Below are 16,038 nucleotides of genomic sequence, written 5' to 3'. Positions count from 1 at the left end.
CTGTGGTGGGAAGCCCAGGGCCATTTCTTGTCTGAAGAACTAGATGTCTTGGATTTTCAGAACGTCCCATTTGACCTCCTTCCTCCTGGCCCAGCCTTGGGGAACACAATTCACCGCCCATCTAGCCTGGGGGCAGGAGGACACAGTCCGGCACACCCTGAGCCCTGCAGCCTGTGGCACAGTTTGAATCTGTTGGGGGGGAAATAGGGTAAAAGAAGGGGAAGGCTGATTCCACTCAGGCTGCGTTTAATTCTCTCCTTCCTTCTCATCCCCTCTACTTGTGGTTTCAAAGTTTGTTCTGCATCAAGATGTGTCAGTTCTCAACAACGACTGCAGGCTGGAAAACATACATTTCTATCATGGTAAGAAGATTCTTTTAAATGAAGCTTATAGGGAGTTCCCTGGCGGTCCAGTGGTGGCCCGGGTTCGATCCCTGGTCAGCGAACTAAGATCCCGCAAGCTGTGTGGCACTGCTGAGAAAAAAGCAAAAAAGCAAAAAAACCCCCCAAAAACCCAAAACCAAAACCAAAACCAAAAACCAAAAAAACCCTAAACTAAATGAAGCTTATAAATCTAAGAATATGCCGCTTACTAACTATTAAAGCCTGAGACAACAGAAGAGACCAATGTGGTGTGGTGTGGTGACCAAGCTCTGGAACAGGAATCAAAGGTCTTGAGTTTATTTCTTGTCCTGCCACCAACCCACTCTGACCTCAGGCGAGGAGCACACTGAACCTCCTCTGGGCCTCTGTGCCGTCTGCGAAGGGACGCCGCCCAGCAGCCTAAATCACCCTACCAGCTGCCGTGAGGGCAATACGAGCGGATGTAGGGGATGGTGCTTTATGTGCCATGAATGATTAAAAAAGGGGGGAGAGGAGTGCAGTTTGACTACTAGGAGGTTGCTTTGTTAAGAGATGCAATGACTCTGTGAGGAACTTCCAGAGGACAGAGCCCTGATGGATTACTGGGAGCCTCTGAGTGTCTGGCACCCGGCAGAGCAGGGCCGGAGGTTGACAGGATCGTCACAGAGACAGGCTGCCTGGGTGGGTCCGACCCAGGACAGAGTGCTGTTGTCAGTCAGGAAACCTGCTGTGGATACTGTCACGGCTTTGATGCAAATCTGTGAGTACTCATGCCCGGCCCGTGTAACCAAAGACAAAGTCACAACTTTGCTCTGTTTTCTCTCTGCAAAAGGTCCCGGCCTGTGGTGGGCACACCGGACAGACATACTTTGGTTTCCCTTCCTGATCTGGGTTTGAGTCCGTCTCTCCGGGCTCCCCTCCTTCGTTGTTCTTGATTTCCAGGCACAAGCCAGAGGGCTCTCTTGCTCAGACCCGTTTCTCACCCAAAGGTTCCACAGTCACCCACAGGACCCTCAGCAGAGTTCGAAAAGAAATGCAGTATCTGGAAGAACCTTGTGGCTCTGCAAGAGTCGGCCACATCACTTGGGAGAATCGTGTCCTCCCTGCCTTCTGTTTCTGCCTTAAAAGAAGGGGTGACGGGCGGCAGCGTCTGACTGGAGAACCCGGAGGGCAGCCTGGAGGAGGTGGTGGATGCTGTGAGCAGTGGGCGGGGCGCAATCCTGGGCTCCGGGGCCCCCTACCCTGTACCTCCTCCCAGGCAAATTTGAAAAAAAAAAAAAAGGGGTGAGACTTTGGGTGACAGCCTCTTCCAGAGTAGTCTGGGGACGGTGGCGCGCCAAAGCTTGCCCCTCAGGTTAGCCAATGTCGCCATCTAGAGGCAGTTTTAAGAGTTTCTTACAGCAAGAGGCAACCTCTTTATTCTTGCAGTTCCTGAAATGCCAACATTTCACTTTCTTGCTCTTAGGAGTTCAGAATCCCTCTTTCATCCGCAGTCTGGCTTTGGCTGTATCTGTGACCCACAGGAAGCCCTTCTCCAAAGCTGTACGATGCCAGTGACGGGCACAGTGGCTTCCTATCGGGTCCAAGGCCCCCCTCCTGTTATACTCACTCACTACACCAGATGTAGAAAATAAATCTTTTAATCGCTTTGTAACTGGCATAGATGGCATAATTCAAACTCACATTTTTATTTAATAGACTGAAATATCACACTATAGCTTTGATTGCAACAGTACAGGAATCGTAATGGTTTAAGTTTTACAAAATTTCATTTCGGCAGGAGCTTAATGGAAGTTGTTTCATAAAATTAAAGACTGGGGCTTGAATAAGTAAGAAAAAGCCACCTAGAAAACAACGACCCAGACTACAGCTGTCTGTTGTGACTGTCCGAGAATTGTGCTTTCTGGGTTTTGAAGAGCTAGCTACTCTATTAACGTCAAGACTTGCAAAATTCTGCCTTTATAAACATGGTTGTGAGGGGAGGCTATAAATATGCCTAAAAAGTGCTCCCAGGAACAGGAACCTCAAAGCCAGGGTTTGTTGAAACTGTGAGCCTGAACTGGCTTTCAGGGAATCTTTCATATCTGGGGAGCTATGAGATAAGAAATCATCATAATGGGGACTATGGTGGCGGAACAATCGTATCATTTGATGGTCATCACCGTAGGGCCCAGGGCAAAAGCTCAAAGTCCTGTCTCTGGAGGAGGATGTTAGAAAGGCCCAAGGACCGCTTATGTTAGTTGCCCTGTAATTTTCGGGGTCAGCACCACACGGTGGCCGAGGACACAGCTCTCATCAGCCACAATGTGGGTCTGGAGGACTAACTCAAGGCAGGTCCCGAAGTCACCTGTACTGCCATTCCAGAGTGGAGACCAACGTTTACTGGGTCGGGTGGAGACTGGGGGCAGAAACCATGCTGCTCCGGAGTAGCAGAGATGGCTGCTCAGTGGGGTTTGTACGAAGTTGGTAACAGGGAACTTTCTATTGAAGTGGTGACAAGTGGGAATCCCTCTGACTTTGGTGATTAAAGGCATTAGCCACCAAGTTGTAACCTGGGAAAGGCATTCATGGGTTGGTTGGTGCTCCTGGGCCATGTTCAAGCCTGAACTCAACTCCTGACTAGTGCCCAGGTACCTGTTCTGCAGAAAAGTCTGGATTCCTCCAATCCAATCCAAAGTCACTGCTTGAAGTGAGCTTCCTGTGTCAGACACTAAGTCAGATGGTTTCCATCGACGCACATAATCATCGGCGTGCTCTCTCCAGGTCCCGAGGAGGGTGTGGTCGTGCTGTGACGTGGGGCACGTGGAAGTGAAAGGCCAGAGTAGTGCATAGTTAGTCTTCCTGGACCCGGCCCTTGGGCTGGGCCGCTGCTCAATGTGCCCGGGCCACCTCTGCTGCCGGGGCCTTCAGCTCTGCTGCAGGCTTGTCCGGGGCAGCTTTCTTGGAGTAATCTCGCTCTCCAAAAATGGTGCTTCCTATTCGGACATTCGTAGATCCCACTTCAATCTGTGGGAAAGGAGAACCGAGGGCTGAGTTTAAAATAATGAAACGCGGCAGACGCGGAAGCTGCGCCGCATTTGAGGGGCTTCTCGGAAGGACAACGATGACGCACCTGCAGAGGACTATGGGGCAGTGGTTCACCAGGAGAGGGTGTTTAAGAAATAAGTAAGGGGACTTCCCTGGTGGTCCAGCGGTTAGGACTCCGTACTTCCACTGCAGGGGGCACGGGTTCGATCCCTGCTCAGGGGACTAAGATGTCGCAAGCTATGTGGCGTGGCTTAGATCCTCCTGAGCACAGGATCTAATTCCATTTTACTTATAAACACAAAGTTTTTTGCATTGTTTTAGTATATTCTATTTTCCACAAGAGCTACTACTGTATACCTGGAGGAGGGTTTAGAGTGTGATTTTTGGAACACTTTATCAAGTTATTCACTGCCCCAGAAGGTCACGGATGTGAGTTGTTAACACAGCACACCTATGAGAACATACTGAGAGCTGCTACCATCATGGTGCATCTACACGTATGATGAGGCATCGTACTACTTCGTCATGACTTACTGTCATGTAACCACGCCCAAGCATGAACACAGTGAAATGCCTTTTTAAGAAGCTGTAGTTTTTTTTTTTTTTTGCGGTACGCGGGCCTCTCACTGCTGTGGCCTCTCCCATTGCGGAGCACAGGCTCCGGACGCGCAGGCTCAGCGGCCGTGGCTCATGGGCCCAGCCGCCCCGCGGCATGTGGGATCTTCCCGGACCGGGGCACGAACCCGTATCCCCTGCATCGGCAGGCGGACTCTTAACCACTGCGCCACCAGGGAAGCCCCGAAGAAGTTGTAGTTTAATGTCTTCTTATTTTCCTTTAGATTCCACTTAGGGAATTAATTTAAAAAATTATGTGTGGGGCTATAATTTCTATACACTTCATTTCAAAAAAGAAGGGGCTGGGGATGTTAGTATAGGTGAGAACCAGCACTCCTGGGCGCCCTAACGCTACAATGAGGTATTTTCTGTAGCAAAAACACATTCTTGCTGGGGCCCTTTGGACCCGAACCTGAGGCACCCGAGGGCACTGGGGAGGACACTCACCGCATGCTGGAAGTCCACGGACATGCCCATGCTCAGCTCCACCTGGTCGGTAGGAATGCTCAGCTTCCTGCACAGCTCCTCCCGGAGGGACAGTAACACCTGACAGAGAGACGAGTGTGACATCCATTTATCCCTGCCTTCTCTGAGGATGCCTGAAAGCGGCTAAATCTCAACATCTCTGACAGAGATTCTTTATTCCTCATGGTTTCAAGGCCTGTGAAAATTGCCAGAAGTGGACTTCCCTGGTGGCGCAGAGGTTAAGAATCCGCCTGCCAATGCAGGGGACACGGGTTCGATCCCTGGTCCGGGAGGATCCCACGTGCCATGGAGCAACTAAGCCCGCGCGCCACAACTACTGAAGCCCGTGAGCCTAGAGCCCGTGCTCCACAACAAGAGAAGCCACCGCAATGAGAAGCCCGCGCACCGCAATGAAGAGTAGCCCCCGCTCGCCACAACTAGAGAAAGCCTGCGCGCAGCAACGAAGGCCCAATGCAGCCAAAAATAAATAAATAAAAGACAATTTTTTAAAAGGATAGAAAAAAAATGTTTAAAAAAAATTGCCAGAAGTTACTGAAAGGGTTATTTTTTTTTTTATTTTTTATTTTTTTTAGCAAATGCTCCTCCTTTTCAAGAAAGCTGTCAGTCGTTGGGGAGGAAGTCAGAGCTCATTTTCTCTAAAGACTGTGTCAGGCAGGTTCAAAGTGAGCCAAGAAGGGTCTGTGGAGGTTTGGGGACCTGTTCTGTGTCCCGTATGAGGAGAGTGCCAGAAGAGGGTAATAATATAACATGACAGGCAACGTCCGGGATGTCTGTGGAGTTGACGGCAGCAGCCAGCCCTGCTCCAGCACCTCCCCGGATGCTTGCTCAGCACGTGAGCAGCGCCCCACCCCGGGCCCCGAGTACCTGGAAGTCTGGGTTTGGTCCTTGACTAAGGTCGTGCCCTAAGCTGCCGATGGTCATCAGCCCCACGAACTCCAGGCTGGGGCACTTGGCGTTCACGTGTTCCACCACGGCCACCGTCTCTGCAGGGGGCAGGCCGTGTTTGCCTCCACAAAAAGAAACAGAAGACACACAGAACACACCAAGATGTTCCAAGAAGCCAGAGGAGAGCCCCCTTCTCATCCCTTCCTTATGACAGAGGGGGTGGCTCTCAGACAAGAGGACTTCTTGGAAGAACTTGTCCTCAAGACCGAGAGAGTGACTTTACACTGAGGTCTCCGTGTGTGTTACTCCCCTTCTGACCTGGTTCTGAGTTTCTCAAGCTCTAAACTGGATTCTCTTTATTCTACCTCAGCATCTGAGAACAGCTAGAGTAGAAGGAAAAGAAAGAACACTGCTTTTCTTGACACACCAAGAAGATTCCCATCGCCAAAATGCCAGATTAACCTGAGAATTATTTTTCCAAATCTGGTATTTCTACCGTTTTATTAATTTATTAGTAGAATTGTAAAAAAATAAAAAATGAAGTATATATTGCATAGTTTTGACGATAACTTGCAAAATTTAACTGAACTTGCGAATTAACAACCAGAGGAGGAATCTGCAGCAAATGATTATTTGTTATACAGTTATAAGGATGGATACTGTCCTTCTCTAAGTTAACAAATGGAGATGCTAACAATCCACCAATCTTTAATTAGGGCAAATGATAGCCACTGATCAAGAAATGATGTAACAGACTTGATCTGGAGTCAATTTCAGATTTACCTATATTGATAATGTAATGTAGAATCTAGGTACATGTACATATAATGATAATTGTTAAAATTTACTGAACACTTCTGTGCCAGGCACATGTGCCAAGTCCTTAGAGCTTTTCATTTAATGCAGTAACTGGATGAAGTAAGTACTCTTACTTTCTCCATTCTAAAGAGGAGGAGACTGAGGCACTGGGAGACCAAGTACCTTTCCCAAGGTCACACAACCAGGAAATGTGGAACTGGGATGTGGATCCAGGTAGCCTGACTCCTGAATCCACCGTTTCCAGGCCCCATGCTTGTTCCTTCAGCCTCAGCTTTGTAGGCAAATGACTGGTCTGTAAACACTTATTCTTAACAAACAGCTAACAGGTAAGACGCTCAGGACTCTATAGCAACAGCTTTACCTCCATTTCCACGTTCAAGCCTCACAACACCCTTGGGAGTACTGCCCTGCTTGCACTGCCAGATAAGGCAGTGAAGTGCAGAGAGGTCAGGTACCTTACTCAAGGTTACAACGCTGCAAGTGGTGGAGCTCAGACTCCAGGTCTGTCTGATTTCAGAGCCCAGGTTCGGTTTACTATTTTACATTGTTAACCCAAGCCCCATAAACATATTCACTGATTGGTACTCACAGTGATATTTCTTCGATTTTCTCCTAATGTAACATTAAACAGTTTTGTTAGGTCCTGAGAAGTATTATACATGTAAAACTGCAATCTCTTTCAGGAGGGATGGTGACCTCTGAGAATTTTCAGGATGAAAGTCACAATGCCCTTCTCGATTCCCCTTGCCCACCTCCTCAAAAATTAAGAAATAACAAACCACGATGTATAAAGAATTACACGTGGACAGGTCTGGATGTCACTGTGCCGAGACCCTACATACAACAGTTTCTTTAAAGGCCTGTGACTTCTTTCTGTAACCTTAGGTATCAGATGCCTAGGCCTGCCATTCTTCCTGAGGTACAACCATCCTAAGGGGAGAAAAGTCTGCAGTCCAGGTCTGGTCACTTACTCTCCTCTCCGCTGGTGTTGATCTGGACCATAACCTTTAACCTTTCGGGAGAACCTTTTTTCTGCCACGCGCTGTTCACTTTGTCTGCCAGCTTCACAGAATCCACTGTTTCCAGCATGAAGAGATTGGGGACAGCTGTAATGAGAAAGAGGCCAGGTCATTCTTCACTCACCTGACCGCAGCAAGCAACACACCACAAAGCTTTTCTGGGTAGACAGGAAAATAATTTCCCAGGAAAAGAAAAGGACAGTAAGTCTCAGTTCTGCTAAGACTTACGTGACAGTTTACTAGATATTAAGTTTGAATGTCAGCCCACTGCTGTCTAATCGGAAAACATGAATAAAGAAAGGGAGGTGATGACATGCTACAATCAGGCAGCACACGTATCCATCCATAAGCTTCAAGAAGCTGATAGTTTATAAATTAGGAGTTTGGGAGTAATATATACACACTACTATATATAAAACAGATAACCAACAAGGACCTACTGTATAGCACAAGGAACTACACTCAACATTTTGCAATAACCTATATGGGAAAAGAATCTGAAAAAGAATCTATCTCTCTATCTATCTATCTATCTATCTATCTTAATCACTTCACTTTACACCTGAAACTAACACAACACTGAAAATCAACTATACTTAGGGACTTCCCTGGTGGTCCAGTGGTTAAGAATCCACCTTCCAATGCAGGGGACGCGAGTTCGATCCCTGGTTAGGGAACTAAGATACCACATGCCGTGGGGCAACTAAGCCCACACGCCGCAATTACTGAGCCCGTGCACCACAACTAGAGAGCCTGCGTGCTGCAACTACAGAGCCCACGCGCTCTGGAGCCTGAGCGCCACAACTAGAGAGAAGCCCACACACTGCAACTAAGACCTGATGCAGCCAAAAATAAATAAATAAATATTTTAAAAAAAGAAAATCAACCACACTTCAATAAAAAAAAAGAAAAATTAAAAAAACAATAAACAGTGGGAAAAAAAGAAGCTGATAATTGTAGAGATTATGACTGGCAGGCTTGATCTGATTAAATCTCAGTTCAAACTGAGAGAAAGAGGCCAAGATGACAATAAGGGAAGGTTCAACAGTGAAAGCTGAAGTGCTCCCTGGGCCTGACACCTCCATGTCTTTAAACTTCCTGGGATGGGGATGCTCTTATTCAACAAGGACATCAGGATGACCACTGACAGCTAAGGGAGACACTTAGCTGTCATCAAAACCAACTTCTTTCCCAAAGATGCATTTAGTCTTGCCTCAGATAAAAAACAACAAGACAGAAGCAACATCAGCAGCTTACTTTTATTAAACACTGAAATCCCCAGGTAATATGCTAATCACTTTATTTGCATTCTTCTTTTTAAATTGATGTATAGTTGATTTACAATATTGTGTTAGTTTCAGGTATAGAGCAAAGTGATTCAGTTACATATATTCTGATTCTTTTCCCATAAAAGTTATTACAAGATACTGAATATAGTTCCCTGTGCTATGCAGTAGGACCTTTGTTGTTTATCTATTTTATACATAGTGGTGTGTATCTGTTAATCCCACAGTCCTGATTTATCCCTCCCCCCACCCCTTTCCCCTTTGGTAACCATAAGTTTGTTTCCTGTCTGTGAATCTGATGCTGTTTTGTAAATAAGTTCATTTTGTACCTTTTTTTTTTTTTTTAGATTCCACATATAAGTGATAGCATATATTTGTCTTTCTCAGCCTTACTTCACTTAGTATGATAATCTCTAGGTCCATCTATGTTGCTGCAAATGGCAGAATTTCATTCATTTTTATGGCTGAGTAATATTCCATTGTATATAGGTACCACATCTTCTTTATCCATTCATCTGTTGATGGACACTCAGGATGCTTCCATGTTTTGGCTATTGTAAACAGTGCTGCTATGAATACTGGGGTGCTTGTATCTTTTCAAATTAGAGTTTTCATCTTTTCTGGATATATGCGCAGGAGTGGGATTGCTGGATCATATGTCAGTTCTATTTTTAGTTTAAGGAATCTCCATCCTGTTCTCCACAGTGGCTGTATCAATTTACATTCCCATCAACAGTGCAGGAGGGTTCCCTTTTCTCCACACCCTCTCCAGCATTTATTATTTGTATAATTTTTGATGATGGCCATTCTGAATATGTTTAAGACCATGATTGTTGTGATGGTTTCATAAGTGCAAACATATGTCAAAACTTATCAAATCAAATATGTGCAATTTATTGTATGTCAATTATACTTCAATAAGGCTGTTTTAAAAAATAAATACAAAAATAAATAAATAAATAAAAAATAAAAAATAAATACAGGTTACTTTAATTTTGACACCTTGAGAGAAATAAGTATTCAGTTATTCAGGAAGACCTCCACCTGTCATTTTCACGCAGTTAAGTCTTTCTATAGTTAATTCTTAATTTTACTTTATTTACTGTATGTTACTGTATATTGTATTTTATTATTATATACTTTACTTGTAGTATTGTATATTATTGCATTTTATTTACTGTAGCCTTTCATTTAAAGGGAAAAGGACAAAAGTGTCTCCTTTGCCAGCTGAAAAATGTTATGGACTTTATTAATTCCTTATAATTTATTTCGAAGACCACCAAAAAATACCTAATGTGAGGTAAGGTAGGTTTCCAAGTATATATTACCCAGTCAATTGTGAGTTCATTCTTTTCTTACATGATGTTTTCCCTTATATCAAGAACAAAGATTTCCTAATGCCCTTTGCGGCAACATGGATGCAACTAGAGATGATCATGCTAAGTGAAGTAAGTCAGAAAGAGGAAGACAAATACCATATGATATCACTTATATGTAGAATCTAAAATATGGCACAAATGAACCTATCTATAAAACAGAAACAGACTCACAGACACAGAGAACAGACTTGTGGTTGCCAAGGGGGAGGGGGAGGGAGAGGGACAGACTGGGAGTCTGGGGTTAGTAGATGCAAACTGTTATATAGAGAATGGATAAACAACAAGGTCCTACTGAACAGCACAGGGAACTATATTCAACATCCTGTGATAAACCGTAATGGAAAAGAATATAAAAAGAGAATGCATATATGTGCATAACCGAGTCACTTTGCTGTACAGCAGAGATGGGCACAACACCGTAAATCAACTATACTTCAACTGAAAAAAAAAAAAACTGAAAAAAGAACTAAGATTTCTTTCCCAAAAGAAACTCCAAAGCACAAATGGTGAATCAGGAATACTCTAAAGTCTTCTCTCTTCCACAGAAGGTACTGTAAGTGATACAATGACGAAAAAATTGTGTCTTCGTATTTAGAGTTTTATCTTACCCATCAACTTGTTGACATTTTGTTTCTGTAGATGGCCAATGAAGTGCCATTTGATCTCAGGACACGAAGACAGAATCTGAAGAGAAAGAGGTGACCGTGTTTGACTTACACTGTGCGGAGGCCTTGCACGCCCACATACCTTGCACGCTGCCTTCTGACCTTTCCCCTCTATGCAATAAACCACTACTATCATCTTCAGTCAGGCTCCTAAGGATCCTTAGAGAAAAACTGAAGGCTTCTGTTCCATTTCTCTTCCTTGTTCCCATCAACTCTCTCCTTTCAGATATTGCCCATTAAGAATGAACTGATTAAAGCTTTCAAATCTCAAAAGGATCCAAGATTACAGCAAGCTCCTAAAAATCACCATTTTCAAAAAGCCACAAAGGAGAAAACTATGGTCTTAAGAAAGAAAGAAAATCTAGATGAGAAATGTTTAGGGCTCAAGGTGAACACAGACATTTCTACCGCCAGCCCGACCTCCTGCTCTAAAACTCAACCACCGACGTGGGTCTAATTTTCAACCGAACAGCCAAGACTGAGATCCAAACTAAAGAATTCAGATTCCACTTACTTTAGGATTTGATGCTTTTTCAAGCAGTTCCTGAACCTAGAGGGTAGAAACAGAACAAGTCAGAAGCCTGGCATGCGTGACTCTTCCGAGGGCAGTGTGGAAAAGGGCTCTTACATAGTTCTCCCCGAAAGTGCGCTGCCCGTGACTGTAGGCCTCGATCACCATGTCTGCAGGTTTGGTTTTGCTGACCGCTACTAGCCGGGGCTGGATGGCTGGGAGTTCCTGCCAAGAGGAAAAGACCCAGATGAATCAATGGTTGGGAATATTATCCCAATAAGCCCTGTAGGACATCCTGTAGAAGAGACTGGCAGAGATCTTTAACTTGGCATTCTGGAAGATCCATTTTTCCAATACTGCAGGGAGATCAGTATCAAATGATGTTGATCAAATGTCTTTTGTATGCGTGGCATCTAACTCTAATACGCTAGCTACCTTCTGCTAGATAGCAGAAGACCTCTCAGGAGAGCTGGGCAGCTAAGTAAGAGAAGGATTTCCGTAAAGCCTGGTCTTTGACCGACAGTATCAGCATCCCCTGGGTCCTGCTCCAGACCCACTGGATCTGAATCTCAGTCTGGAGTCTGAGAATCTCCTTTAAATCAAGCTCTCCGGATGAGTCTCTTGCATGCCAAGGTTGGAGGTTTAAGAATCACTTTGTCAAGAGAAGGCAATGCTCTCTGACTAGAAGGGAGGCCACTTCTGGCTTCTGAAATCCCGAGGTCAACAGTCTTGGAAACTCATCTGGGTCCTGGTGTAATTATCAATATTGCCCACAGGCACTCTCAAAAGCTGCCTGCTTAGGGCAACTCTGTAACTTATTGTACAATCTAATCAAGAACCAGCGGTAGAACTAAGGCAAGGACACAGAAGGCTCTGGACTCAGGATTAGACCTATCTGACCCTCCTGTCATGGCCGTTACATAAAGAGCACGGCTTCCCTGGACTCTACTGTAACCGAATCCACACAGGGAAGAGATTCACCTATCCCCATATGGCTCAGTTTTCATGTACCCCATCACCCTCTGGTATTTTTACAGAATCACAGAGTTCTCAAAGGGCCTGAAAAGTTACAATGATTAGCAAAGAGTTTCCCCTTCCTCCTGAGGGCTGCACTGCCAACCTTTTGAGACCATGTCATAACTCCTAGGATTATGCTGATGAATTGACAGTTTCTAGAGAAAAAAGTGGAAAAGGCAGCCCATCTGCCTGAGAGTTATGCTGGGAGCACCCCCTAGCGTGATTATTTATTAGTGGAATCTCTAGCTTTTTCTTGGAGAATCACAAAAAATTAATGCTGGAAGGGAGCTTAGAGCGTTCCATTGCCTGTACATACGAGGAAACTGACAGCCCGAGCAGTTAAGTGACTTGTTCAAGGTAACGTCTAAGTAACAGCCAAGTAAAGGCTACACTAATACAGGTCTTCTGTCTCCAGGCCAGCATTCTGAGCTCTAACACCATAAATGCTTGATCAGAGAAAACTCTGACCTCTCTATTCAAGCCTGTCTCACTCCACACAATTCAGCTTAAACTTGCACTGAGGGGGGAAGATATTGACCTTTGGTTTAGTGAACTTCCAACAGGAGAGGAAATATATACAAGGAAAAAAAAAAATCTCCCCGTAAACTGCTTGGGATTGGAGGTCAATTCCCTCCTGCCCCAAACGCGCAAGTGCAGCTCTGGTGCCTCCCTCCCAAGCCGGGCCAATCCACCCTGTCCTGCGCCAGCGAGGGGGGTGGGGGGACTGACATTTATTGAGCATCTACTAGCTGAGACGCTGCCACACACGTGATCTCCGGCAGACCCGGCCTCCTTTGGCTGCTCTGGTAGTGGACGTCTTCTCCTGCAGCCTCTGGGCACAGGCCTGGCCCTTCTCCCATCCGCCAAGGCTGCTGACCCCTAACACGAAGCGGGATGGACAATGATCGCTCTGCCTGGAGACTGGTCATTTTCCCGGGATACCGACACCTTCTGCTCCGACCAAGCCAACCTCCAGAAAACCTGACGGAAGCAGAAGAGCCCCTTCGCTAGCCTTTTGGGGGCTCTGCAACCCGCGCCAATGCCAAGGCGGCGGGCTGGTCCCGCCCCTCCGGGAGACCCCTCTGCGTCACTGTGACGACCCATTCACACGCAGGTGTTACCCCCACCCCCGCCACCTCAAAGCGGCCACCCACCGTCACCACGCGGTTCCCTTCCTCACCCGCGGCCGCCGCGTCACCGCCTGCTGCACGCGCTCGTTCACCGCCCTCAGGGCGAAGCCGACCCCCAGCTCCGCGGACATGCTGCCAGCTCTCCACATCCCCCAGGGCCTAACGTCCAGCCCGGACCCCCACTCCCCAGGCTGAGACCTCTTCCGGTCCCGCCCAGCTCACGTCTCCGTGTGCCCAATCACCGCTCACCAGCGAGTCGTCTCAGCCAATCGTCAGCACGAGGCGGGACGGGGACGGTGCGGCCGGCGGCCCCGGCCACGGCCCCGTGGCGGCGCCATCTTGGGAAGGTCGCCGCGGAAGCCCGGCGGGGCTCCTGGGTGCGGAGGCGCTGCTGGCGTAGTTCCCGGGCCGCGGGGCGGGCCTTCTGCGTCCGCCGTCTCTGCCGCCCCCGCGGAACCGAAGGGACTGAGAAAACGTGGCCTGTGCCCGAGGTCCTCTTCCCGGGGTCCTTTGCTCGCGGATCAGCAGGAGAAGCTGCTGGGGCGGGAGACATGCCTTTTATCTCAGATGATTCTCAGGAGGAACCGTTAAGAGATATAAAAGGAAACTGCAGGGCTTCCCTGGTGGCGCAGTGGTTGCAAGTCCGCCGCCGATGCAAGGAACACGGGTTCGTGCCCCGGTCCGGGAGGATCCCACGTGCCGCGGAGCGGCTGGGCCCGTGAGCTATGGCCGCTGAGCCTGCGCGTCCGGAGCCTGTGCTCCGCAACGGGAGAGGCCCCAACAGTGAGAGGTCCGCGTACCGCAAAAATAAATAAATAAGTAAAAGAAAACTGCAAAGAACATGGCAGGATTCAAATGTACGGTTTTTTTCCTCTGGTCATCCTTTAGCCCAGTACTGCCCCAGTGTAAGACACATAATGTAATTTAAAGTTTTCTAATAGGCACATTAAAAAAATAACATTTTATATAGCCCAGTATATCCAGAGTAAGGTTTCAATATGTAACCAATGGAAAAACTTAATGAGATCTTTGAATTCTTATTGTATTGATACTTAATTTACAAAACCCTGTGTATAGTTTGGACGACAAGCCTCAACTCAGACTGTCCACACCTCAGTCCCCCCACCGGTGGCAGGTGCTGCCTTCTGGGAGGAGAGCACAGGCAGCTTTAGACAGTCCAGCGTGGGCTCCGCACACATTCAGCCCAGTTCTTGAGTCTCCTATGTGTGTAGCTCTGGGCCGTGTGAAGATCACAAACAGGATGAGGAACCAAATGATACAAAGATTAGCGCAGTAGGGACTTCCCTGGTGGCGCAGTGGTTGGGAATCTGCCTGCCAATGCAGAGGACACGGGTTCGAATCCTGGTCTGGGAAGATCCCACATGCCGCGGAGCAATTAGGCCTGTGAGCCACAACTACTGAGCCTGCGCGTCTGGAGCCTGTGCTCGGCAATTAGAGAGGCCGCAGTAGTGAGAGGCCCGCGCACCGCGATGAAGAGTGGCCCCCGCTTGCCGCAACTAGAGAAAGCCCTCGCACAGAAACGAAGACCAAACACAGCCAAAAATAAATAAATAAATAAAAAGATTAGCGCAGTAAAATACTGAGTTTAATAGTCGGATGGTGAAATGGTAGGTGCTGAGGCAAGTAGAGATGGATTTTGTTGTGGAAAACATTATTGGCTGTACTGCTGTACTGTTGAAAGACTCTCAAGCATTAATTCAGCTTCATGAATGAGATGCTATTACGTTGGAGAAAGGGCTAAAGTTTGCTCTCCATGTTGTCTTGAGGTGACTGGGCTTACTTCGAGCCTTCTGGAAAGAAAGGGCAACGTTCGTACTTTCTTCTCTCACCGTCTTCCCAGACCCTGGGAACTGAGATAAAATTTCACATGTCTGCTCTGGGAAAATCACTTTGAGCAGAACCTAGGGTCTTTGTCATCAAGGACTTCTTTTGGGGAAGTTTCCATCTACCAGGAACACAAAACTGGGTTACCTGTAAACTAGGGTTGCAGTTATTGTGTTCAAGTAAAATGTCTCTGGACTTGATAATTTCTACTCCTGCGAAAGTGATAAAGATTAAAAAATGACTAGACTAGCCCTTCATGGTGTGAATATACTAATAGATGCTTGTGGTAGAGGTGCAAGGTTGGAAGGCGCTAGCCGGCAGGCAGTCAGTGGTGGAAGGAACAAAGGGATTACAGTGATGGGGATCATGGTGAAGGGCTGTATAGCAGAAGGATTGGGTGAGCATGACATACTTAAACGGATATGCTATTTAGACAACATTTTAAAAACCATAACTACTTAACAGAACTAAGGGATGTATAATCCAGGTGAGAGCTCACTATGTCAATAAGTAGAAGTAGCTTCATTTAATAGGTCAGGTCATTTCTTTGAATTACAAGGTCAGCCTCCCCACCCCAATGGTGTATGTGAGTGTGGCTCCCCAAAAAGTATCGGAAGAGTGATTTAAGCTTTCGAGTTAATAAGGATAGTGGTGGCAAGTTTGGGTGGTGGTGGGCATAGGACTGACACAAGTTGAATCTTGGTTTCGTCACTAAACTGTGATCCTGGACAAGTAACTGAACGTCTCAGTTTTTCATTTATAAAATGGAGTCCGTCAATATCTCCTTCAGACTTGCAGTAAGGATCAATCAAGGTAGCATGTGACACACACTTAGCAGAGTGCTCCCCAAAGCAAGTGTTCAGTGAACACTAGCCCCTTGACATTAGTCCACATTTATTGAGACGTTTTCTCTGTAAAGGAACCAGGGGAGACCAAGATGAGTAGGACAGGATTTATTGTGGATTCACTTCTAAGATACTTTTCATCTCTAA

General features: G+C 46.6%; 1 protein-coding gene across 4 annotated transcripts; it reads right to left on the bottom strand.

Annotated features, from left to right (window-relative positions):
* Positions 1–2,022: 2,022 nt before the first annotated feature.
* On the bottom strand, positions 2,023–13,414 carry PLPBP (pyridoxal phosphate binding protein). 4 transcript variants are annotated; one of them, XM_060086054.1, is made up of 9 exons: positions 13,252–13,414; positions 12,801–12,950; positions 11,172–11,279; positions 11,058–11,093; positions 10,487–10,562; positions 7,166–7,300; positions 5,355–5,497; positions 4,452–4,550; positions 2,023–3,368 (listed from the first exon to the last, which is right to left on the bottom strand). In XM_060086054.1, the coding sequence occupies exons 1-9, from the start codon at positions 13,348–13,350 to the stop codon at positions 3,234–3,236; spliced, it is 981 nt and encodes a 326-aa protein (XP_059942037.1). In that variant the 5' UTR covers positions 13,351–13,414; the 3' UTR covers positions 2,023–3,233. The 4 variants fall into 4 exon arrangements, with proteins under 4 accessions (XP_059942037.1, XP_059942035.1, XP_059942034.1 ...); XM_060086052.1 differs by having other exon boundaries at positions 12,801–13,052; positions 13,252–13,336; XM_060086051.1 differs by lacking the exon at positions 12,801–12,950 and having other exon boundaries at positions 13,252–13,413.
* Between the last annotated feature and the right edge of the window lie 2,624 nt (positions 13,415–16,038).

The sequence above is a fragment of the Mesoplodon densirostris genome, chromosome 20 (assembly GCF_025265405.1).
Source record: "Mesoplodon densirostris isolate mMesDen1 chromosome 20, mMesDen1 primary haplotype, whole genome shotgun sequence".
NCBI classification, from domain to species: domain Eukaryota; kingdom Metazoa; phylum Chordata; class Mammalia; order Artiodactyla; family Ziphiidae; genus Mesoplodon; species Mesoplodon densirostris.
Note: the sequence above shows the minus strand (reverse complement) of the source record. Positions and strands in the feature narration are given on the sequence as shown.

Bases quoted from the DNA above. Each gene is read 5' to 3' on its own strand.
- PLPBP (XM_060086054.1), bottom strand. From the start codon at position 13,350: ATGTGGAGAGCTGGCAGCATGTCCGCGGAGCTGGGGGTCGGCTTCGCC. The intron at 11,280-12,800 runs GTCAGTCCCCCC...TCCTCTTGGCAG, and splicing joins CTAGTAGATGCTCAATAAAT to GAACTCCCAGCCATCCAGCC. The intron at 3,369-4,451 runs GTGAGTGTCCTC...CCTTTCCCACAG, and splicing joins CCGTGGACTTCCAGCATGCG to ATTGAAGTGGGATCTACGAA.